General features: G+C 47.4%; 1 protein-coding gene across 3 annotated transcripts in view; it reads right to left on the bottom strand.

Moving 5' to 3' along the window:
• Positions 1–26,494, bottom strand: part of LOC142589081 (uncharacterized) — a 152,438-nt gene that overhangs the window by 80,964 nt on the left and 44,980 nt on the right. For all 3 annotated transcript variants that reach the window (XM_075700862.1, XM_075700864.1, XM_075700863.1), the window contains one exon: positions 21,104–21,177. In XM_075700862.1, the coding sequence (XP_075556977.1) occupies positions 21,104–21,177 (74 nt within the window). The remainder of the gene's footprint in view (positions 1–21,103; positions 21,178–26,494) is intronic.

Genomic DNA, 26,494 nt, shown 5'->3' with positions numbered 1-26,494 from the left:
CGGCAATGAGTCCCCTGATGACGGAGTATTCAGCTCCAGTGCCTACAAGCGCGATGATTTGTGGTCGTTGAGAAGCACGTCGATCTCTATGGTTCTGTGTCTGACGTTACAGTTTGGTGTTGGCGTCGGGTCGCGGTTGCGTCGTCTTGAGCTCATTACTGCAAGGCGATTTTGCGGTTGTGTCCATACGAACACACTGTTTCCCAACATATTGTTGTATGTGTGTTAGTTGTGAGTACTGACTGCAAATCACTAGAAGTACCTATCTAGAAGTACCTATAGTACCTATAGAAGTACCTATAGAAGCCCGCGCACTTTTTGCGCTGGCGTACAACCGTATCACTTTATTTCTCAGTCTTTTAAGCAGCTTAGTGAACCACTGGGTACTTTTTTATCATTTGTTATTTCACTTGCGTAACGCGTTCACTGACTAGTGATGGAAACTTGCTTTGTGAACAAAGCCCAGGAAAGAAGGAAGTAGTACACTGCCAAGAAATATTTCAAATTCAGCATTGAAAATATTAAAATTTCCATTGTTATAATCTCGAACTACTTGTGTTCTGGCACCAACCAAACAGGAGGGGACTTTAACGTTTACTTGCAATAATTTATGGTCACCTAAACCATCTAAATATGTTATATTTTCAGCAGTACTTGAGACCGTGGCTAATGTTAAATCCAATATGTTATAATCACGAGCGGGCTGGCTGACGACCGGTCACAGGCCGAAATGCAATTTTAAGGCAGTGAAGTCAGATAAAAAGGCGGCAGGTCGATGGCACCTGCCTCCAAATTCGCCAACGAGATAAATTCTTTCAGCCAGACAAGTCTTAATGGCGTGAAATATAACAAAACAATTGGAGGACGATAACAACAACCTAACAATAATTTCTCAATATGAGTCAAGCACGAAACCCAGACAATCCCAAGGTTACTTCAGAGCTGAATGAAATGAGAGTTCATCGTCTTCTTAACGCCCATAAGTACGCATCTACCTCGTTTGTTAGTGCGATCACATCGGTAAATATTATGCGCGGTATGTATCGGCCCTATTTCTTTTCTTCATGTGTTAGGATGGAGTCACGTTTTCATGGAAATTATAATGTCACAACCTGTATCGTGAAGGAAAGAAGAGACTTGATCGACCTCGCGCACAAGGCTTCGAATATTAGTAAATGGCGTTGATAGTGGCGGTAAGATCGGTGGTTCTGGTGCTTGCTGGGAATCGCAGCTGCGCGTGCTATGCTTCAGCTATCTGCTTAGCTGCATTACAGTACTTGTGACGTAGTCGTACGTGTAGGTTGTGTCATCTATGCGCATTCTGTCGACGTTGAGCTTGAAAAACCTTTTTGTTGCTTTCGCAAATTCTATCGGCTTCCTTCTTGCTTCTCGTGTCGCTGAGGAGACGTTTTCTCGCGTAGAAAACCCAGACCATTTAGGCTTTCGCGCAGCTGAGAAGATCCGTTCGTGATCCTTATAGAAGCTCAACTTCGCTATAAAGGGCCTCTTTATGCTGTGGGCATGCTTGCCTATTCTGCACCATTTCGAAATGCGTGCCTCATAGGCTTAAGTCAAGGCTATGAGAACAGAATGCAAAAATTTTCTGCTCGGGCGCAGCCCAGTCCTGTCTTTCGTCCTCCGCTATGCTAAAGAGTCGGTTTGAGCGTCACATTCCATTTGAATGTCATCGCACCATGAAAATATTGGAGCCAATCAATGAGATACACCGCACAGGATATCAGCCGAGCTTCCGGATGCGGGAGTGCTGGCCAGCTTGGCGATCTTTGCGTTCGGCTGCTTGATTTCACCTTCAGTGGCCTTCTGCTCTTGTTTCGAAGTATTTAGTTCAGCGAATAGCGTGACCTGCTCCTGTTCTGGCTTTTTAAACTTGCCTGTGACTGCAGTACAACTGGTTTAGACACTAGTTATTTCAGAGAGCAAGTGTGATCACCCTTCTTCTAATTTCTTAATTGCCACTATAGCGTCGTACCAAATGCATCTTCTTGAGCATTTTTCATTCGTCCAGGATTTTATTCAACCTCTCCCGATGCCCTTAGTGTTATTGCAGACAAGGCATCGAACACTTCCGCTGCTATAGCCAAAAACTGTTTTCATACATCATTAAGGTCTCGTAGGCACGACACCACCAAATTACTGTATTGTAGACAAGCAGCACCTTTCAGGTAATCAACCTCGAAAAGCAACGCACGTAAGCCTACTATCCTGGAAGTGGTGCCGTGCCCGAGTGAAAAGGGGACTTGCCGACGATTATGAAGGCAGCCGGTGACGTCCAACGTATTCTTGGTGCATCCATCTTGACAGATGAGCTGACTGGCTGCACCCAAGCTTGGCTGCCTCCGCAATCATGGCGGCCCCGCTTGCAGCGAATCTTCTACAGCAAGATGGCATGAACTGAGCAATCCGGAAAACACGACCCAAGTGAATGTGACCTCGAGATGCAACAGCTGTTAGCCTGCCATGCTGAAAGTCTTGAAATAGCATTCTTACACCATCATCATCAGCCTGTATGTATTTTCACTGCAAGACGATGACCTCTCCAGCAATCTCCAATTACTCCTGTCTTCTGATAGCTGATACCAGTTTGCGCCTGCAAATTTCCTGATTTCATCCCCGCACCTTTTTTCGTCCGTCTTCGACTGCGCATCCCTTCTCTTAGCACCCAGTATGTAATTCTAGTTTTTTTTTATTGCGATAAAGGCTAGCCCTTAAGGCATAAGTCTTGGTGCGTATAAGTATATTATATGTGTGCTGTTAGGCCTGTGTTGTCTATGAATTAAAGCAGTGTTTTGTGGAATCTGTTGTCATGTATCCAGCGGTCATAGCTGGTTGTCACACTGTAGCGGAGGCCGGCTTGCAGTGTTCCGATTGTAAACCCGTACATGTCCATATTAGGTGATATGCATCTGCTTCCACCACAGGAACGGAGCAGTACGGGCACGTAGCACCCAGTGGTAAATGCGACCAGTTCCACCTTGAGATAACAGCCAGTGTAAGGGCCACCCCAGCCCGAAGCCTCCTAAGCAGGCGTCGGGGCTGCATCGGTGACGGTGAATGACGAGCCTGCGGCGATAGGAACGATAGCCGATGAGCTGGCGGCGAACGGGACTGGTGAGGTCGGAATGATGACAAGGGACTGTTCCAAAGAACACGAGCGTCATTGTTTGGCTGTTGGCCTGCCGATACAGGCCGGTAACGACGCTCGCTCTGTTCGTGGCGATAATAGCTGGTTAATGGCGGTCGCAGAGGAGAGGAGACAGAACGGTTGTTACAATGGCGAGCAACGTGACCGATACGCCGGCAGGCAAAACAGATTGGCCCATCGTCTGGGGTTCACCACTGCGCTGAATTTCGGTAGCGTCCAGGATACCACTGACCAGTTGCTTGACGTGGAGCATGAGACAGCTGGGAAGCAGTAACGGCACCTACCGAATGAACTCCAAGATTAGCGAGTTCTTCGCGGACTATTGTCTGCACAAATGGTGTTGTAGGCAAGTTGTGCGGCTCACTGGGGCGGATAGAAAAGCTGCAGGATCCATTGTTTTATGTTCTCGCCACATATCCACGTCAGGTCATCTGATGATGGCCACAAGATGATGTCGCTGCTATGTTCGGCAGACGTGCAAACGGCTTTGCAATACGGCAGCTGTTCCACAATTTTTGTTCATGAGCAGGTATAAAGCATCGTCAGCGATCGCTTTGAGTACTCGCCCAACCGAGTCTTTGAAATTGGCCTACGCGAACACCAGCGCGATCCGCTACGAAGGCGCTGCTGCGTTTCTTAAAAGACAGGGGACATTGTGACAAATTGTGACTGTACACTGTGTGACGTAGGATTGGACGGTGACACTGCATACCACTAGGAACGCCTTCGCTGACTGTGTGACGGTGCTGACATAAACTGTTCCGTGTCGTGTGTATGTGTGTGTATTGTTTTTATTCTTTTTCTCTTTTTCACCTATTGCATCCCTTTGCCACTCCCCCGGTACAGGGTAGCCAACCGGAGATAATCTCTAATCAACCTCTCTGTCTTTCTATTACCTTTCTCTCTCTCTCTCACTCTCTTGTCTGACTCAGCCATATCGCCGTCGGCCTTACGGCAGAGAGCCAGCCCGTCCTGGATGTAAGAGACGTATGATTCTGCGGACATCTTGGCGCGGGTCTCTAGTCCTTTCTTAGCGGTGCACTTCCACCCGGTTGGACGGCCGAACAAGTCCCTCAGCTTCCGTTTGCATGTGTCCCAGTCGCCAAGCTTTTCCTCGTGGTTGTCATACCACATCTTTGCCGTGCTTTGTTAGTAGAAGGCCAACTTAGTTAACATAACCGTCGGATCCCATTTGCTGTGGGCCCTCAAAGGGAAGGTGAAGAGTCTGTCGAATTCAATAAGACGCTCATATACGAGTGCGGGAACCTCATAAACAATGCAGGTGAAATTTCGGGATGGATTTGTCACTTAGGAGCGACGCAATCGTCGGTTAAAATTGCGCTGTAGCTCCGCCCCCCGTCGAGCGCCGCGCGCTGCTGCTGACGCTGGCGATGCGAGCGGAGACCGGAAACCGCGGCGTAGTGACGTCAGCACTGGTGTTCCGTTCCTTCGCAGCCTCCGCGACCGTGCCTGACCAGGCTTATTTCTGCGCGCGTGCCGTGCTAATCTGCTTCGCTCGACCCTACATCCCTTTCTGTGTCTATAGGAGTGGTAGTTGACGTGTGCAGCATCAACTGAACTTGTAGGCCAATCACGCGGGCGCTCTGTGCATCCTAAGCTTGCACGAACACCAGCGGCGGCGATGATATTCCGATGTTCCAGTAGCTCCTGCAAGACAAGAAGCTTTCAGCTAAGTGGGAGGCTGCTGTGATGCGAAACAACTTCAAGCGCTCAAGAACAACAGTGTTGTGCTCTAACCACTTCCGTGACGATTACTACCGGAGTTTATCAATAATGCGTGCTTTGGGTTCTCCTTCGTGTTAGCAGGCTGAACAGAAGGTGGATGTTTATCTCCCACCCTTGACGCAGGTTTCATCGCAAAGCGCCGCGAATTTTCTATTCGGACGTGTGTTGTGAAACAGCCTGCATGCAGCTACCATAACGCAGTGCAAGCGTAAAGTTTGCATTTGTTGGAAAGCCTGCTCACGCCAGGACGCTGCGCTCCCCCTTCTCTCGCACACATAGATAAACCGACCATCTCTCGTAGCCGACGGAATCCGCCGGTTACGAGCAGCGCGCTGATGGCGCCCAGATGAAGGTTCTATACTACAAGTGCTACAACAGCCAGTAAACTTTTCCCGCGTTCAAACCGTCTGTGTAGATTGCCGACAGCTTTGGGGCAGTGCACAAATGCCGAAGATCGCATCACCGCTTACGTTCTACGAGGAGGCATGCAGGAATGTAATACTACGGTTACAGTTGTTTGTCCGGAAACGTACTCACTGGAACGCTGAATGAGGCTTAGCAAAAAACATACTCGCCAAAGAACATTTCCAACACAAGGAGATGCTAACACTTCGCCTTCGTTCGCGTGGAAAGCAGCGCTTGCACCAGTATTTTTTGCTTCTTGGAGAGGCCGACTCTTCGCAATCGGCTCGTACATGTAGGGAGTAAAGTATAAACCCCTTACAAGAGATCTCGCACGCGACAGCGACAGCGCGACAAGCGAGACGATGGCTGTCGTGTTCACTCGTCGCCTGCAAGCCGAACTCCACGCGAGCGACGGCTTTGAGCGACGACTTCCGAGTATGAGGGCAGCAATCTACGCGCCGAGACTAGCGTGACGCATGCTTTATCAATTTAAATTGATGTATTTTACTGAAAAAGGAGCATGAAATATTTCTGTAGGTCTTGCACTAGGTTATTGTTGAACGTGTAAAATTCAATAGTTTACTCCTTCCGTGCGACAAACAGTAGTATTTGAGGGATGTACATCCAGTTCCGGCTTCGCACTATTGCCTAGTCGCTTATAGCACTTCCGGGCGACGAGCGACGAGTTCTAGATTTCTAGAAACGAGCGACAACACCGAGCGATCTGTTCAAGCGAAGGCCCGTTTTGTCGCTCCAAGCCGTCGCCCGTCACCGTCACGCGGAAAATCGCTCTCGTGGAATTTGGACTTAACGCCGAACTCCTCAGAGAAACGCAAGCTCTCGAAATTTTGCATGACCATCTCCCCAAAACAGCACCAAACTACCTTGCGCCGTGCTTCGTGTGTAGCGGCAGCAGTCGGCCCGGACGAGCACCACTGTTGACGTCACGAGGCGCCCGACCAACCACAGGCGAAAACGAGGCGCGCGAGCTGGGCGTGTCTGCTGCTGGACTTTTCGTCGAAATAAAATATGTTTGCGCTTTCTTTCGCTCAATTTCGATGCGATATTCGAATTCAGAGGGTTACAAACCACGACGTACTGCTCTTCACTCATTTTTTCTGGAAAAGCTTTCAGCTTCCCTTTAAACGCTCATACGTGGCGACCTAGTCTTCTACGTCGAGGCGATCAGTGCCGCAGAACGTTTCTAGATCCTGGGGCTGAGCCAGCACAACCGTCGGGGATGTAGGCGTCGGGGATGTAACCTAGCCAACGCGATTCCCGGTGGGAACTGCGACATCCTCTTCCCGGCCTCCAGTGGAAGTGGCACACCTGATGCAGAAGGCGAACGCCAGGTTGCCCTGGCGTTCGCAAGGGGGCGACCAGAGAACACGGGCTCCGTCGCAACGGTGCGTCGCCTTAGGTCCCCTCACTACCTGGGACTGAACACTTCGCAAGTCATCATTTGTGCAACTGGTGGCCACTCTTGCTATCCCCTTTCATGCAACTCATCGCGCCATACTCTCGCAAGACCTTGCAAGTGCTCATAATGACTTTCTTGTGCCAAGTTATTACCATGTGCAAATACCCTCGACTCATTTTTTTGTCCTTTTCGCTTGCGCGCTTTGCTGTGCATACACATCTTTTTTGTTTTCCCGTGCTATAACGACCTCGTATTCCGACGTTTTGCTCAGGCTTGGCCCGAGCAGCCACACCCATACCCAGGGAAGGAAACAGAAAAGCAGAAGGCAGGGAGGTTAACCAGAATAATGTCCGGTTGGCTACCCTACACTGGGGAAATGGGAAAAGTGAAAGCAAAGATGACAGGGAGAGAGACGTGAGAAGGAAAGAAGGAAATTAGCGTTGAGTTCGCTGATGCGTGTGGGCTGATAGTAATTGCACTGATTGTCACAGAAGTTCACACAAGCCCGTCGTCCTCAAGAAGCACAAAAGTGTCTTCACTGCTTCATGGGCCGACGAGTGACGAGTGTCTCAGCAGCACCTGCACGGAAAGTGGCCGATGGTCCAGTTTGTGGGGAGCGTTAGCAAGCTCTTGTCTTTCTGGGGCATAACGTGGACAGTGGCACAGCAGGTGGTCTATATTTCCTTCGGTGCTGCAGACAACGCATGCTGCACTGCGGTCATTCCAATTAGTTCAATTAAGGCAACTCTAGAAAATAAACTCAAAGAAACTCATAACAGATGGGTTCTGCCGTCGTTTCTTACAATATTTTATTCTTTATAGGAGATGACGGCTTTTTATCTATTATGTGCTGGCAATCTCTCTTGTAGATGACTTGTTCTTTCATATCATGCTCCCTAAATTTGGCAACACAATCAGGCCCAGGGCCACGTGATACGGACGAATTCCGCACTCGGAGGTCATGCGTCTGGTGTTTCTTTCCTAGAAGAAAAGCCAGATCAAAGCCATGCAGCATCTGCCGCAAAATATTTGGTGAGCCCCTAGGTTGTCACGATAAAAAAGTTTAAGTGTAAAATGTATCTTCCACCAAACACGAAAGTGATTGGGAAGCATACCCTTAGCTACTGTTCGTCTGGCATTTTAGGTAATCTGTGATAACCGAAAAGTAGAACACAGTGCGCGACTTCAAGTCTAAACACGGGGGAGCCGGGATATGGAAATTCAAGACGATCAGCAAAACGAGAACAAGCTAAAAGGGGGAGCCAACGTTCCGACAAGTGGCCTCGAAGAAGACAAGTCCACTTGTCGAAACTTTCGCTCCCCCTTTTACTTTGTTCTCGTTTTGTACATTTTCTAGGCCAAGTTATACCACCGCAGAAATGACAATTTTCTTCGAAAGCTTTCATGTTCTTTTTTAATTTTTATTCAGACCTCATGCATTTTTCTATTGCAAAGAATAATTATGCTTCTACAACGTGCCCCATAAATGTCCAAAACTACTTCACAGATTTTATCACTCTGTTAACCGGAAAATACAAAGTTGCAGCTTCGCGGTTTGATATTTTTTCGGTAACTTGGTAAAATAATAATTGAGCACTTTTCCTTCCTCACATCACTGAATAATATACTTATCTTCAAAGCACACTATTCCTATAAGGCTTCGCTCGAAACGTGAGCAGCACAACAACTCGACCTATGTTGTCGCATTGATGTTCTGGCGAAAAACTTACTTGCAAAATTTTAACCAACAAAAATTACTGCAGAAAGTCCTTAGTGGGACTTCTCACATAGTGCGTAAGGGTATTTGCAGTCTCCCATCCTGCACATATACGTCACTGATATATCCGAACACGTTTGGTCGTATCATGGCGACGTTTGCCCCGGTTTCGTTTCTTTTACCTTTATTGCGATAGCAATTTATAGACACTCGAAGCGAATTTTCGGCGCTGGCGTTACCGCAACGTTCCACGTATGTTTAGGTATATGTATGCAATATGTCATGTCGTGCCAGATTACGTACCCTAATTGTGGTTTCTATTTCCACGCCATCCTGTCTCAAATGTTGCGCGTACCGGGTCTTGCATTAGTGACAAAAATAATTCTCAGAACTTGAAGAATGGCAGCTCAGAAACAAACGTCATTAGACATAACACTGATAGCGCGTGCCCTTTATCTTAAGGCTTCTGGGAGGAGGAGGAGGAAATAACTTTATTGCGTGTACTGCGAGTTGGTGCGGAGGGCCAATACCTTCTGGCACTATTAAAAATTAAACGTGCGAAACAGCATCAGAGCTTAAACCTGAAAGTGATGGTTAGGCAGCCGTGCTTCAACGGCGCATACACTAATCTTGCTAATTCCATCTCGCAGGCCTTGTAATCGAGTGGATCTCGTCATTTGCCCGTCTGGCTTTTCGCTGCCTCGACTGAGCTTGCCCCATCACTGCCATTTAAGCACGTCATCAGCACCTGCGGGAAGAGATTCGGTCATCGCTTGGTGGGGCCGCCCTAATCTAAGCAGCAAGAAAGCGGAGAAAGCGTGCAGTGTGCTGGGGGTCCCTCAAGGCTGATGAGGGGACGGATAGAATGGAGAGGGGAACGAGTCAGTCGGCACACAGTGTGATGTCGATGCTCGGCTGAAGAAAATGGAGGCTTTCCAGGAATAGCTTGTCAAACAGGTTGAAGTGCTCAAAAATGAGCTAAACAGGTAACGTGACGCACGGAAGGTAGTGGAAGAACGACTTCAAGCAGCCGAGGAAAAGCTGAACAGGGCCGGCATTGTGAACGGGAATGGCCGGTACAATGTAACGCAGTCCCCGACGTGACAGGAAAGGGAGTGCCAGCAAAGTACGCGGAATGTGTGCAACGTGGTGAGGGGTTAGCTGGAAAGAGCGGCACCTAACCTTGAGGCCGCCACGCCAAAAAAACAGAAGTACAGGGGTCAATGCCCCTTGTCAAGCCCGAGTGATGCGGAGAAAGACAAAGAGAAGCAGGGAGAGGTAGGAGAGAGTGAAATGTTGATTATTGTTGGAGACTCAAACCTGACTAGGTGCTCAAAAGCAATTGTGGAGAGGGGGAAATGTGATGATAGGGTGGTGGTAGGGACATTTTCGTGGCATACAGTGGGTTCCGTCATGGAGCGAGCAAAAGCAAAGCTCGCGGAAGAATGCCCACGTGCGCAACTTTGTCATAGTAGCAGGTGGGCTAAATGACGTCCTAAACAGGAAAGGCACACGACTAGCCGAGCGCTTGGCGAATGGGGTGGAGGACTTGCGCGACCAATCCCCTCAGGTACAGATCGTTGTGTGCATGGTGCCGGAGGTGGCCGCAGGTGACAGTCACGTGCAAAGAGCCGTAGTGGCTGCTAATGAGGCGATATGGAAAAAGAGCCGACAAAAAGGTTCCGACGTTGTCGAAGTAAACAGGGAAGTGAGAAGGTGTGGTGTTTTTGAGCGAGACAGCATCCACTTCAATTACATGTTTGGAAGAGAAGTGGGCTGGCTACTTGTTGGTCGCGCTGTTGCTTTTTTAAGGGTCCCCACGGGCGTTCAGGAAGCCAGAGTAGGTAGTAATGAAGCAGGTTCCCTTGAATAGCATAGCCGTCACTAACAGAAATAGGAGGAAAACAACAAAGACCGCTCGCCATGCAATAGGCTACATAAACATGCAGGGCGGCAGAAGAAAAGAAAGATGGGCAAAGATTCAAAGCACGTACTATAGAGAACAAATGGGCGTGTATGCAGTTACACAAACGCACCTTAGAGAGTCGGAAGAGCCGCCAGTGATTGAGAATTATTTGTGGCAAGGATGCAGCAGAATTGAGCCGTAAAAAAAGGGAGGGGGAGTCGGAATGCTCATCTATCAGGGAGCCAAATGAAAAAGAGTAAATTCAAAATGTCAAGAACATCTATGGGTATCACATACAATGAGTGGGAAAAAAATTGGAGGACGCTTAAGCTTCGCCTTCAAGAGTGGAACGCGACAGCGTTCCCATCGACCCGCCAAGGGGTGTAAGACAATGCGCTACGGCGCAGGGATTACTTACGAGGCGCCCCGCATCGGACTTTGCGGCCACCTATCACACGGAGAGCGTCGAGCAACGCAGCGTTCGGCGCGGCAACGAAACGTGCGCCTGAGCAAACGGAACGAACCAAAGAACTCGGTGTCTCGGAGGGGGAAACGACCTACGCCAGCCAAACGTCGTGATCGGCACGGGCAGAGAGATAGATAGATAGTGATCTAAAGAAAGGAACGGCGCTTGATTCTGCAACCCGCGTGGGAGCACGGCGAAGCGTCGTCAGGGGAGAGGGAGTCGGAGCCGCGACGCGCCTGGCACCGGTCCGCGCACAGCCCCAATGCGCGCATGGCGCGCCACCTGTCGGGGCAGCGGCGTACATTTAGAGGAGGGGGTCTTCTGTGTTTGCCGCAAGATGGCTCTGCGTGTGCGGTAAGCGCAGAAGAAATTTAGCGGAAACTTACTTCGCTACTCGTGTAAATGCGACTTCTGTAAGTTACATGCTCATAATTACCGATATACACCGCAGTATAACTTTGTACGGCACGTTTTTAAGGCAACACCGCGTTCACTAGAAGCGCGTTTGTACCGCTTTCAAGCGTCGAACTCGTGGCTGAGTGGTAGCGTCTCCGTCTCACACTCCGGAGACCCTGGTTCGATTCCCACCCAGCCCATCTTGGAAGTTGCTTTTTATTTATGAAGTGCCTGCCATGATTTATCGCTCGCGGCCAACGCCGCGGACGCCGACGCCGACGACACCGGCTTTTCTGCGACACGAGCTCCTTAACGCTATCGCGTTAAAAACTTGGCTGGGCGTGACGTATTTGTGGACCAAAAATAATTGCACAGAGAAGAATAAAGATTTAGTGGAATGCATAAGTGCTGGTATCAAGGGTTTCAGGAATGATGCCGAAATTATCCTTTAGATGGCTATACCGAAAACAATGGGAAGTCAATGCTATAGCTTTGTGAGCAACATAACCTCGATATCGAAAATACATGGCCTAAGTGTGAAGGGCAGATCACGTGGGAAGTGGGAAACCAGCAATCGACCATTAATTACTGTGTGATGACAGAATGAATTTATGATAAGTTGAGAGAAATGCTGATTGACAAACAAGGGTATAGCAGCATAGGGAGTGACCATAAACGCATCATTTTGAATATGCGATATGTAGTTGGTAAAGAGAGCAAGGAGTGAAAATGGCCAGTCCAAATTTGAACACTGAACAAAAAAAAAATATAGTGACTAGAGTCGAGGAAGAACTTGGCAAATGACCGAGTAAGGAGTGGGAATAAAGTAAGCTTCTAAGTATGGTAACGACAGAAATACGGAAAAAGAAACAACATGTTCCTTGGAAACCAAAAAAGAAACCCAATAACTGGTGGAACATGGAGACACGAAAAGCGATCGCCGAACGACAGAAAGTATCCCGAGAGCACAGACAGGCAAACAAGGTGCAGTTGCCGCAGGATAAAGTAGCCAGTAAATGGGAAATACACTGAGACAAAAAGCTATGCTTCATATACTGGTGCAAGCAATGATAAAGAGCGAAAGTGAAGAATGGGTGTCAGAAATACGAGAAAAATAGAAGGCCGCACCTAGAATTTTCGAAACCATATAAAATTATTAGGCAGGAAGCCAACAACACAACTTATCCTAGACGAAGATAGAAACAAACTGGAAAGGGAAGCGGTAATAAATTACATCCGAAAAATACCTGCCGAATCTTTCCAAGGCCATGACGAGCTTGTATTTAAACAAAAAAGAGCATAAACGATAACCAGATAGAAAAGGACCTGGTGCTGACAAATTTCAACTGGAAGAAAGCCGAAGAGAAAATTCCCAAGTGCACAGCCACAGGGCTAGACGAGGTTCCCGTTAGGCTGATAAATGAACTTGGACCAAAAAGTAAGGAAGCTCTGGTGAAAGCAGCGTAAAAAAAGTTAAAATATATACGAATACCAGACAGTTGGCGACACAGTAGAAGGAACTTAATTTATAAAGGTAAGGGGGACAAACATAGAATTCACTCGTATAGACCGTTGACTATGACATCGGTAATATACAGGCTAGCAGTACATGCAATCATATTAAAGCTGCATGCATAGGTATTTAATAAAAGCATTTTGGGAGCCTTACAATGGCTTCAGAATAGGTAGGCGTTTGGATGATAGCTTATTTATTCTTACTGAGTGTATTGAAATATCAAGTGTATAATGCAGATCATTATATTTGGGCTTTTTAGACATTACAGGAGCGTATGACAACATAGGCCACAACAATTTGTGGGATATTCTGGAAGGCGAAGGCTTAGGTGACGATTCTACAGCTTTTCAGAGATATTTACCTAGAAAATACCGGTAGCATTGAATGGGAAGGGATGAGGAGCGAGGAGAAACTTGATATCAATAAGGGACTGAGGCAGGGGTGCCCTTTATCTCCACTGCTGTTCATGATGTACATGGTAAGGATGCAGAGGGCACAAGAAGGAAGCAATATCGGATTTAATCTCTCATACAAACAGGCGGATAGAGTGTATAGCGGCAGTTTCCATGTTTATTTTATGCGGACGACATTGTGTTGCTAGCTAACAAGCAAAGTGATTTGCAACGTCTGGCTAATATCTGTGGACAGGAAGGCGAGAATTTAGGTTTGAAATATAGCGTTAGTAAATCGGGTGTTATGATATTCAATGAGAACAGTGAGCAGACAGTGGCAATACAGGGCCAGGAAGTACGTCGGGTGAAAGGATATAATTACCTAGGTATATGGATAAACGAAAGCAATAGAAACATGGAAACACAGGCAAAAAACAGTAACAGTAAATGGAAGAGGAATGCAGCCGTAATGGAAGCACAGAGCGCTATGGGGATACAGTAGGTACGAAGTGCTCCGGGATTTGCGGTAAGGTGTAATGGTTCCAGGACTTCCTTTTGGAAACGCTGTTGTTTGCTTTAAATCAGGGGTACAATCAGGGCTCGATGGGAAGCAAAGGTCAGCGGGACGCCTCGCACTGGGCGCTGAAGGGAAGACTACAAATGAAGTTGTGCAGGGTGATATGGGCTGGACAAGCTTTGAAGTGAGAAAAGCTCACGCGAAAATTGACAATGAGGACTGACTGAGGTGTATGGAAAAAATTAAATGGGCTGTGAGAATTTTCAGGTATTTGGGCAGGAAAAACACTGATTCTAAGTGGAGTAAAAGAACTAGGAATCTTACCAGCAAGCATGCAGCCTGTAGGCTGAGCAACACAGCAACAAAGAACATCAAGCAGAAAGTCAGAGAGGCTGAAATATACTCATGGGTGGCGGCAATTGAAAAGAAACCTTCCATGAGTAATTACTTGAGATGAAAAAACGAAATCACGAAAGACATAATTTATGAAAGCTCAAAGGGAAGATCATTACTTTTCGAAGCGAGATCAGGAAGCCTTAGAACACCCACCATTAAAGTGAGATATAAAAAGGAAGAAGCATGTGCTTGCTGCGGTAAAATTAGGGTAACGGTGAAGGGTGTTTTATTAGAATGTAAAGACATCTGCCCAGCGGTGGATTTAGGCACCACTGGCCTCCTTAAAGGCCTTGGGTTCAACGAGAACAGGGGAAAAGTAAAAATGTGCGCAATATAGATTAGTAAGGGGCGATAGGAAGATTGGTGGAAGAACAGCGGGGAAACGACAAAAAAACGGTGACGTACAAAAGCAAACTTCACAATAGGGGTTCGGAAAATTTGGTTGTCGGTGTTCGTCGTGGTTTTTTTTTTCTTCTTACACCTAGGTAGCACATTAGGAAACATAATAGCAAGGGCTTGGTGGCGCAACCCACCGCCCCGTTCCAAAGGGGACGCTCGTAACATCCATCCATCCATCCGAACAGGGATTTGCCTTGCTATTTGAGGCGACGTCTGGTTGCCCAACGACAAAAACATACCGAAGCAAATATTTGCAACAAGATCAGACATGTGTTCGCTGCAGCAAAAATCCAGAAACGACTCAGCACATCCTAACGAAATGCGAATATATTCACCTACTGAGACACGTAAGTCACATACACTTTCCAGAAGCGCTGTGGTTTAATGTGGACGGAAGCATCAACCGGTCCATAGTCGAGATAAGAAGACGTTTAGAGTATTGGTGCAACAAAAGTACGGAAGAGATTGATACGAACCAATCGATCACAGGCATAAGTATATGTACAATGTCGATGAAGAAGTTTTAGGGAAGGGAACAAAAATATTAGAGCTGTATACAAAAAAAAGTGGCAGGCCTGCGCGCACACGCTGCAGAGATACATCATAAGCTGGAGGAGCGGGTGCGGAGGAGCTCCGTTTTCGGCACCACGCACTACCTAGTCCTTGCGGTGAATTCTCTTCGTGTCGTTTTCACGAGAATGATCTGAACTCTCCGACCGGCGTCTAAGGCGATCCACAGCTTGCGCAAAACGCTCTGCACAGTGGTCTCCTGAGCCCGAGGTTTCCTGGTTGCATCCACGCGCGTACCCCTACGATTAGTTTCTTCAGCAACGGTTCGTACCTTTCTAAATCGCTTATAAGCTAAGGTTGAGTGTGCAAAGCATGAACGCTGTTCTTATTTCTCGGTTGCAGCCAGCAATTCTGAACTGCTATGCAAACGACTAAACAACATAATCCTTCCTAAGATTAACTTTGCAGCTTCCAGACTGTTTATAAATCGCCACATTATAAGCTGCGCAGAACGGTCAGATAGACTCACCAATAATTTCATTACGGTAGGCATGGCAAGCGTCAATGGCGAAAGCCACTGTCCAATTCAGGGAGCGAGGAATTTCAACTGTAGTGCGCTACTTTTTCCCACGATAGAGTGAACTTGTCGGCTAATTCAACCGTTGTAAAAATTCGAGACTGTGTGATGCAAGTTATATGCAAAAGCTCCCCTGAAATATAAGATAGACCACATTGCTTCTATCCTGACACAAATATATAACTTAGTGCTTGAAACTCGCTGTTCTGCTCAAGAGATGGAAGCGAAGAAGCTAGCTGCGATACACAAAGGAGGTGATCAAACAGATCTAGGTAATTTTAGACCCATTTTATTAATATCGGTGTTATCGAAAGGCTTGGAAAAATTGTGCCCATGCGACGATAAGGCTTTCTATATTGTCACGTGGTAGTGACAGCGAAGAACACAGCAGCAAAACAGTGAATGAAAAGACAGAGTTCCATTTCGGCGAACCTGTGCCCACAAAAACACACTCAATGATAGCGGCGTATACAGTGGTATATCGTCGAAACCTGATCGGCCGGTAAAGCCACTTTCCAATGTAATCGCCGGCGCCCGCGCATCTTCCAGAAGGTACTGCACAATTCGCGCAGTGCATAGAATCAGATTACGCAAGCTACGGTGACAACAGAGAACGGATAGGACCATCAATAAGATTCCACTAACGCAGGTTACTGGAATTACGTTAGGTAGCGAGGCAGTGGAAGTAGTAAGGGAATAAATCTACTTAGGGCTGGTAGTGACCGTGGATCCGGATCATGAGACTGAAATAACCAGAAGAACAAGAATGGGCTAGGGTGCATTCGGCAGGCATTCTCAGATCATGAACAGCAGGTTCCCATTATCTCTCAAGAGAAAAGTGTGTAACAGCTGTGTCTTACCAGTAATCACGTACGAAGCAGAAACCTGTAGGCCTACCAAAAGGGTTCTACTTAAATTGAGGACTACCCAACGAGCTATAGAAAGAAGAGTGATGGGTGTAACGTTAAGGGATAAGAGAGCAGATTGGGTGATAGAACAAACGCGAGTTAATGACATCATAGTTGAAATCAAGAAAAAGAAATCGGCCTCGGCAGGAGGGAAGATAACCGATGGTCTTTAAAGGTTCCGAACTGTATCCCAAGGGAAGGAAATGGTAGCAGGGGGTGGCAGAAAGTTAGGTGGGTGGATGAGATTACGAAGTTTGCAGGGACAACATGGCCACAATTAGCGCATGACCGGGGTAGTTGGTGAAGTATGGGAGAGGCCTTTGCCCTGCAGTGGGCGTAACCAGGTGGTTGAGGATGGTGCTGAAGTTGGCGCAAGACAGGGATAATCGGAGATCGCAGCGACAGGCCTGCGTCCTGCATTGAACATAAAATATGCTGATGATGATGATGATCATGATGATGATGATGAAATTCCAATCATGCAGGCGCATCTTGCGCTGAGCGAAACTTTCGGTACCTAGTAGGTGAAATGCAGTCCTAGAGAAATAGGGAAATAAGTACACGTGTCAACGCCCCCCTTAAAGAAACATCGCCCCAATGGTAAAAGCACGATCGCAAGAAACTAAAGCACATGCAGTGAACAGCAATACCAAACAAAGAAACAAAGTCACATGGTGAGTAAGCTTTGGTAGAGGGACTTAAGTCGCACAGTGAAAACTATTTAAGGCCGTGAGCGGCGCCGCTGTGATTGAAAATGCCGCGTGGCACGACCTCGTAGCCCAGTGCGCCGTTACGTTGGTTCATCCTGTAGGGTCCGAAATGGCACCGCGAAAACTTCTCGCTGAGTCCTCTTCGGCGTATTGGAGTGCAAACGGAAACACAGTCCCTGGGCTGATACTCTACGTAGTGTCGTAAAAGGCTGTAGTGTCGGCCTTCAGCTCTTGATCCGCAGGCGGGCAAGCTGTCGGGTTTCTTGGGCGCGCTGCAGATAGGCGGCGACGTCGAGATTCTCATTGTCATTGACTTGCGCCAGCATGGCGTCGAGAGTCGTCGTTGGGCTCCTGCCGGAAGCCAGCTTGAACGGCGCGTCTGCGTTGTTTCTTGCACCGCCGTGTTGAAAGCGAAAGTTACGTACTGCAGGACGGCATCTTACGTCTTGTATTCGACGTTGACGAACAATCGCGATCAAAAATACGCGGCCCACGGCTCCGGGCGCAGGAGCGGCTGCGGGGCCACAGCGCGGCGCTGCTATCTCCATCGGGCGCCTGCTTTGAGGGTGCACCGAGTCACGACAAACTTCGCCCTCACTGTCGAGCGGCCAAGTCACCCCCTTGATAAACTTCAAGTGCGGCGCTCAGCTGCTTCGCTGCTGATGGTCAATGCACAGGAGGGCGCTTCCATTTTGCTTCGTTTGCCGTGCTACCCTAGTTTTTGGCCCGGTGGCGGTGGACGGCTTCCGGGCACGGCTGGCAGGTTCGGATGGTTTCTGCAATGTCATCCTAGTAACGGTTCGCCTTAAACGAGAATGTAAACATTAGTCAGGACGGGCGTTGACACCAACAAAGTGGTGGCTCGTTACTTGCTGCTCCTATGCTCCAATGTCTTGCCATGGCGTCTCTCGTTGAGAGCCTGCACGCACGTGCGCCGTCCGTTCAAACGCCAGGCACGGAAGCGCGGCACACACGGGTGCGAGGCGCGCGTAAACACGGAGCGTGAAACCAAATCGGCCACTGCCAGGCATACGTTCCGCGCGCTTCGCCGAACGGCCGAACGCACTCCTGCTTTCGTGTATGCGGTGCGTGTATGCAAGAGATGGGCACTGGCCCGGGGAGGAAGGCAAGCGCGAGGAAGGCAATACCGTCAGCTGCGAAAAATCCGAACTCCGCACTTGAAATTTATCAAACGCGCGACTTGGCCGCACCAGAGTACGATAGTACGAGTACGAATTGTACTTCGCTAACATGTCGGCGAGCGTGTTGTTCAGATGTTCCGTCAAGCCATTCGTCCGCGGATGGTAGGCAGTGGTGCTCCGGCGACTTGTCTGGCTATGCTGCAGTATGATTTTAGTAAGCTAGGCTTTGAAATGCGTTCATTTGTCATTAATGATGACTTCTAGTGCACAATGCCCATAGCAGTATGATCTCGACAAAATATTCGGCTACTTGCGTTGCACAACCTTTGGGCAGGGCTTTCCCTTCGGAGTAGTGGGTATGGTAGTCGAAAAGCACGAGGATCTACCTGTTTCCGGATCCCGACGTCGGAATGCGTCCCAATAAATCCATCCCGATTTTCTGAAATGGTCGGCAAGGAGGCTCGATCGGCTTTAGCGGAACCCGCTGGCCTTGTCGTTCATGTCTCGCGTCACTGACAGTCAAGGGATGTCTTGACGTAGCGGGCGACGTCGACGGTCACGCGCGGCCATTAATAGTTCTCTTGTATTCTGAGCGTACAGGAAAACCCAAAGTGCCCGGCTGTCCAATCGTCATGCAGGGCGTGCAAGACTTCTGGCCGGAGTGCTGCTGGCACAACGAGAAGGTAGTTTGCGCGCACTCGGGAGTTCTTTTTCTATGAGGACATTGTTGCGCAAGCAAAACGAAGACAGACCACGCCGAAATACCCTACGGACAACGTCGGTCTTGCCTTATAAGTACTCCCCAAACCTTCGTAATTCAGAATCTTCTCGCTGCTTTTCGGCGAAGTGATAAGTGGTTATTGTTCCTAGGAAGGCCTTGTCGTCCAGTTCGTCTTGCGTCGGCGGGTCAATAGCGGCACGCGACTTGCAGTCGGCGTCAGGTTACTTTGTCCAGGACTTGTACACCACGGCGATGTCAAATTCCTGAAGTCTGAGACGCCATCGGGGTAGGTGACCTGAAGCATCCTTTAAATTCCCCAGACAACGCAAGGCGTGGTGGTCGCTTACTACATTGAAGTATCTGCCGTATATGTAAGGCCGAAATTTCGCCGTATTCCAAATGATCGCAAGGCACTCCTTCTTCGTTGTAGAATTACTTGCTTCCCCTTTTGACAGTGACTGGCTAGCGTAAGCTACTATGCTCTCGACTCCGTCCTTCCATTGAACCAGCACGGCATCGACGCTCACACTACTTGCATCGGTGTGAATTTTCGTCTCGGCGTCGTCGTCGAAGTGCGAAAGTACCGCAGGTCATGGCAGCTGTAATTTCAGCTCCTCAAATGCGTAGACCTGCCATGTTTCCCATTTGTAGTCGACGTCGGCTTTCGTGTGAAGAGTTAAAGGTTCCGCGATCCTTCGGAAGCATTTTCCAAGGCGCCTGTAATAGGCACACATGACAAGGAATCCGCACACTGCCTCTTGTCGACAGGCAGCGAGAGCTTAGCGATGGTAGCTATCTACAGTGAGTCAGGACGGACTCCAGATTGCGCTTCTCGCTCTCGAATCTCGGGATTGGCGCGACGACGGCGATGTCACTCTCGTTCGAGCTGCGGCTCGTACCGAGCGGAATCCATGTGGACCAAGGCCACGTGCAGGCGAAAGACCTGCTCCTATACCCCTCTCCCCCTCCACGGCGCGCGCTCTTCGCCCTGTGTCCCAGCGTGACACCGGACAACGGACGGCGGAAGCTCGACTTAGAACAGCTCTACTGTTAAAACAAAGTGATAACAATGGTCGCAATTCTGCCACAAAAAGCGAAGCATTGATAGCGATAGCAGTTTACTAAGCAATTGTGGATCGTAGTTAAGGTTCACACTTATATCGTTCATATAAAGCATATTAGGTATTCGCCTATTTAATAATGAAATAACTATGCATGGTGTCTCATGCGCCCAAACTAGCAACCAAATATGAACAGATCTCACTCGATGAGCACTCGCTGTCACAACACTGGCGTGATGCAGATCTCAGGCTGCGGGGAGCAAACGCTTCGTCTTGCCGTTCGTTGAGCGGCGCCTCCGGCACTTAAATTAAACGATCTTCAGTGCTATAAAAAATATAGGTGCGCGAGAACACATCGCGCATGAAGCCACGAGCCATCTCGGCTCACTCTCACGCATATCATATTGACCGCAAATAAAGACGGGGACAGCGGAAGGGAATACAAAAACTACACGGGTGGTAACTTTCCCCTGGTTTATTCACAGCAACCCGTGGGCATATGTAGACAAATAGAACATGCGCAGAACGCACCAAACAAGACCTTTATCATTTAGCTCTTAGTATTTTCACCAATCAAAGATGACCTCCAAGACAAGGCGCGAGCCAAGTGTGCACTCGACCTCGCGGGCAACCACGTGTAGCCATGGCAAGGCTAAAGAGGAGAGGCACGCTCACCTCCCCTAGCCCGCGTTCGATCACGTGACCTCGAATATTGGGTGGGCCGGAACGCGGTGTGCAGGAAGCCACCATCTGTCCTGGACTACCCCCTCACGCACCTCCTTGCACCCGCAGCATAAGGAGCCTTGTTCAATAATTTTTGTCGCACTTGGACCGTATACAGAACATCAGAGCGAATGCGACGATGAATGTTCGCCTGCAGTGTGCATATAATTGCTATAGCAATAAACCAAAACGAATAACACAAAACATACAGTCAGTGTTGCATCGGGTTATAACTCCTCTTAAGAAATGTTCGATCCGAAGTCCACATTATCGAGAGAGAGCAAAGGTAAAAAACACACCCTCAACTCTTACAGTAGCCATGATCACCGCACAGCCTTGGTTCTCACTCATGTACAGAATATCCTCGGCCACTGTGTGATTGCTACCTGCAATGAGATATGCAGAAATCCGCTTATTCACCATAACTTGGAATATGGCCGTACTAGCGTTTTGCAACGAAAAGCAATATCAATTGCCCTTCCCGAAAACTTAGGTCGTTCAGTAAAGCACTTACCCACCGCAATATTTTTTTTGCTGAATGCTACAATTTGGGAGTTTCATGGGGAATATTCACGTAAATAAAAGCGGCCTTATTATATAGCGTCGACCTCCATATTTATCATGGTATTCTGCTACAATAAGGACACCCTTTTCCATAACACCCGTGCTTTAAAGGCTGCAGTCCATTCACCACTGGGGCGGGCAGCTGCATTGGCTCAAAACAGTGACGTCCAGCGGCGTTTTTGGAGTGAAGGAGCAAGCTCTCTCTCTCTCTCTCTCTCTCTCTCTCTCTCTCTCTCTCTATATATATATATATATATATATATATATATATATATATATATATATATATATATATATATATAATATAGCAGTCGGCGGCAAGGCTGTACCATGTATTGAACTGTTATTTTGCTGTCGACAGGCTGTCCGGTTGCGCACGCACTCAAGGCTACCGACCCGGCTATCAGGGCACACGCATCGACGCGTGTTGGCTGCCTGGTTCACCGATTCTTGCATCAAGATACCAAAGGACCAACATCGGCTTCGTTCCCTGTCGCCCTACGTCGCTCCCATCGCCTTGGTCACCTGATCTCGGCAGCCCAATCAAGTCTGACTACCGTCTACAAAAGGACTGCTCTCGCTGACTCCCGTCGCAGTCGGCGGCAAGGCTGTACCATGTATTGAACTGTTATTTTGCTGTCGACAGGTGAGTTCAAACGACCACCTACCCACGTTCGTTTTTCTATTTTGCTCTCTGCCGTCGACTGCACCACAATGCCTGATTGTACCGCTTGTGCTGAGCCATTGCCGCGAGACGATAAGTTTCTGACGTGCTCTGTTTGTAATGAAGCTTTCCACCTGGGTAAAAACTGCTCGACGGTCACTGAATCAACCTTTTCAAAAATGTCGGCAGCAAAACGGGGATCTTGGGTATGCCTTGCATGCAAGACGCAAGCCGTCAAGCAACCTGCAATGGGCAATGAATCGGATGGAGTACTAGAACAGCAACTTTTGACTGTAAACGATAAACTGGACCGGCTGACGACTACAGTCGAAATGTTGGCTAGTCGAGTGGAAGAACTACTGACCTTCAAAGCTATCGGAGAAAAAACTGCAGAAACTGTTCTGCTGATACAGGGGTCGCTCGATTCCCTTGCTGTTAAATATGAATCGGTGTCATCCACTGTAACTGCGAAACAGATAGCAGTCGGCGAGCTTGGCACGCAAGTAGATACACTCTCCTCTAAGATTATTGCCCAGGCTGAGCTGCTTGAGAAGGTTGGCTCTGAACTTAGCGAATTAGAGCAATACAGCCGGCGCTGCAATATTGACATTCATGGCCTGCAATATAACCCCAACGAGGATTTGCCTTCCTTCTTGTCAGGACTGGCGGCGAAGCTAAACATTTCTGATTTCAAACTGACCGATGTTTCTGCCGTTCACCGACTTCCCGCACGCAGCAATGCCATTCCTGTAGTCCTTGTGCAAATGCACACTGTTTCAGCCAAACAGCAATGGCTCTCTGCACGAGGAATTCTACGTGAACTTGCTCAAGATAGTACCTTTCCGCGCCTTCACTTCAACGATATTCTTTCGCGTGCCCAACGGGAGCTGTATCAGTGGCAAGGCAGAAGGGCAAAGAAACAAAATTTAAATTCGTTTGGACCAAAAACGGCAGGATACTGGCTAAGAGGGATGAAGATGCACCTATTCTGTATATCAATAAGGCATCTGATCTCGAGAGTATTGCATGAACATGAACAAAGTTGCCTTCAAGACATGTACTAATCTAAACGAGGTTCTTAGTTTCTTTCCAAATCCTAATTGTTGCGCCTTCCGTGCTGTTCACGTCAACATTCGCAGTATTAGAAAACATTGGGACCATTTTCAGGCCTTAATTACTCCTTTTAACTCCTATTTCGATGTGATCGTGCTTACCGAGATTAACATTCCGTCCGACTGCATCAATCAGTATCAGATTATTGGATACCAAGTTTTTTCATACACTAGGCCAATTAAAAGGGGAGGAGGCGTGGCAGTTTTCATCCGGGACACATGGGCGACAACTGAGCTGACTTTCTCGTTTTCCCAAGCTGAAATTGTGGCAGTGCGTCTTTGCGCACCTTCCTTGTCACTAATTCTGCTTGCGGTTTATCGCCCACCGTGTTGCAACGGTCGTATATTCCTGGATGAACTTGATGTTGCCCTGGCCTCGATGTCGTCAATGGACCATGTTTGCCTAATTGGGGATGTCAACATAGATACGCTACGCCCTTCAGCAACGACAGTTGGCAATTATTTGGACGTCATTTCCAAATGGGGCTTGCAAAACACGATCTCTGAACCTACACGCGAAGAATTCCTTGCTGGTCATCTTGTCACATCTTGCATAGATCATATAAATATACGTGCACATAACTTAAGTGTCAAATCTGCCGTTATTACAACGAAACTCGCTGATCATTACATGGTCTGCTGCTCTCTAACAGATGACACTACCAACTTGGTTGCTCCAAACGAAATCAAACAAATCTCAATTGTTGACCCCTTGGCTTTCGAAAAATTTGTAATGAATCACGACTGGCATAACTTTTTGATGACTGTTCCTCCAGGCGACGCCTATCACAACTTTGTAACACTGTTCACCGATTTCCGGCTTGCAGCTACACGGGTCTGTAAAATAAAACAACGTAAATTGGACCAAAAATGGATGTCGACAGAAATACTCGCGGCAATACAGGCAAAAGACTTGTTATGGATTCAAACAAAGAGAAGTCCTAATTGTACTGTTTTGCGGCTTCGGTTCAAAGAGCTTCGAAATAAGGTCAATGCTATGATACGTCTTGCAAAACGTAATAACTTACGAGCGAAATTCACGGACGCTCGTTGTGACAGCAGGAAAACATGGTCCCTAATTAACGATCTTAGAAGTGGTGATATAAACGCTAATCGCCATGTTGATCTGATGTCTCGTTTTTCTTCAAATGGTACTGCCACCGCTAATGATTTTAACTCATTTTTTTCAAAGGTCTCTGGTGTAGCGAGACCTCATCCAGATATTTGCACATTGCAGACTAGTATTTCAGAATCCGCCCTTCTTCCCATGTTTTCGGAACATGACCTCAAATCAATCCTTTTCAGTCTAAAACCAAATAAGTCTCCAGGAATTGATGGCATTTCAATATTAGAGCTGCGCAGAACTTTCGAAGCAATAAAAGATGTGCTACTACTCATTTTAAACAATATTATTACCACTGGTATCATTCCCGATAATCTGAAAAATGCGCTGGTCATTCCTATATTTAAAAGTGGCGCACGTAACAATATCGAAAACTACCGGCCTATTTCAATCCTTTCATGCATTGGGCAGATATTGCAAAAACATCTGCTCACGACAATGAGCAGCTTTTTAAGCAATCATGGCGTGTTATCTCCTAGCCAGTATGGTTTTGTGCCGAATCGGGGTACGCAGTTGCTACTTGAAGATTTTTCCGATACACTAAACTCTACGTTTGAACACAATCAGATTGCTTGTGCATTGTTTCTAGACGTCCGCAAAGCGTTTGACAGCGTCTGCCATAGTATACTGCTAACCAAACTTTCTTTGCTAGACTTTCGGGGTGCGTTTTTGCGGCTTCTGAAAAACTTCTTATCTCATAGGCACCAACTTGTGTCTATTGGAAAATTTCGTAGCAACCTGACCAAAACTAAAGCTGGCGTCCCCCAAGGTTCAATTTTAAGTCCGTTATTATTTAATTTATATTTGTCTATAAATTTATAACGATTTGTCTAGTGTTGTGAACGTCAAATTATATCAGTATGCTGATGACACTGTCCTTGTTTCACACGCTCGAAGTTACACTGACGCTATCTCTTCTTTACAAATGGCAACAACAAAAGTGATGGACTGGTTTCAGAATAATGTAGTCCATATCAATGCGTCCGAAACTCAACTAATCTGTTTCCACAACCCTGTCAAGCAAGTTACCCTATCGTCCCCATTATATTTGCACACATCACATTGCAATCACTGTTCGTGTGCCCCAGTGCAATACGCTTGTTCAATTAAATACCTTGGCGTGTTTTTTGACAGTGATTTATCCTGGAACTCTCATTTCGCATATATTTGTCAAAAACTTCGCGCAGTGTCTTGTGTTTTGTATAATATAAAATTTTACATGCCATTGTCTGTCCGAAAGCTTGTAGCACATGCCTTATGCTACAGTGTGATCCGGTACGGGATATCTCCGTATGGTCATGGCGCTCAACATTTGGTAAACCGGGTCAACTCCGTCCTTCGTGGCATTCTGAAGCATGTTGCTTATGATGTCTCCCCCAAATCTGATGTGTTCAAAACTTTGTCCTTACCTGATTTCAATTCTTTGCTGCTAGAAACTGTTGTCTCAAAGCATTTTTGGATAAGTCAGTATAAAATTCCTTATGTGCCTGTTCGTTCCCTGAGACCAAAGAATCCTTACGTTACACCCCGCTGTAAGACGAGATATGGTCGAAGACTCCGTAACTATTATGTCCCAGCAATGTTTAATTTACTCCCTCAAAGCATACAAGATGTGAAAACGAAATATGGTCTTAGAAAGGCTCTTAGACACTTTAATGCGTGATGGGAAGCCTGTCATTTTGGTTTTTTTTTTCTCACTGTTGTCTAATGTGTTTCTGATGGCTCTGTCGCTGTCTGCCAGGCACTGCCGTTCAAGCCCACTGTGGCTTTGGCAGGCCCGATTTCTTCCACTGTATTGATTCTCAAGTCATCAATAAAGTATTATTATTATATATATATATATATATATATATATATATATATATATATATATATATCGTAAGTTTATATTCCAGCACTGCTATATATTGTTGGATCTGGAGGACAATCCCAATTGCTGTCCCCCAGATATTCGACCTTGCCGTTGGGTGTGGGAGTTGGCCGAGGTTGAGGAGGACTTTGAGCTGAAAACTAGAGGTTTATATACATTATTTACAGTGAGGGTACAAAGAAAATAACAGTCATAAAGTCATTACGGGCCGGCAGCAACTCGGACGCTGCAGCCCGTGGCAAGAAGCTCGAAAGAGATGAATGAAGAAACGCCCTCTTGCTGCTCCCGGTCTCTGGCTTTTAAGCCCTTCGGTGTCTCGAAGTCACGTCACGTTCGGCCAGTCGGCGAGCCCGCTCAGGTGTCGCTATTT

Source organism: Dermacentor variabilis, chromosome 7 (genome assembly GCF_050947875.1).
Source record: "Dermacentor variabilis isolate Ectoservices chromosome 7, ASM5094787v1, whole genome shotgun sequence".
NCBI classification, from domain to species: domain Eukaryota; kingdom Metazoa; phylum Arthropoda; class Arachnida; order Ixodida; family Ixodidae; genus Dermacentor; species Dermacentor variabilis.
This window is presented reverse-complemented; position numbering and strand designations above follow the sequence as displayed.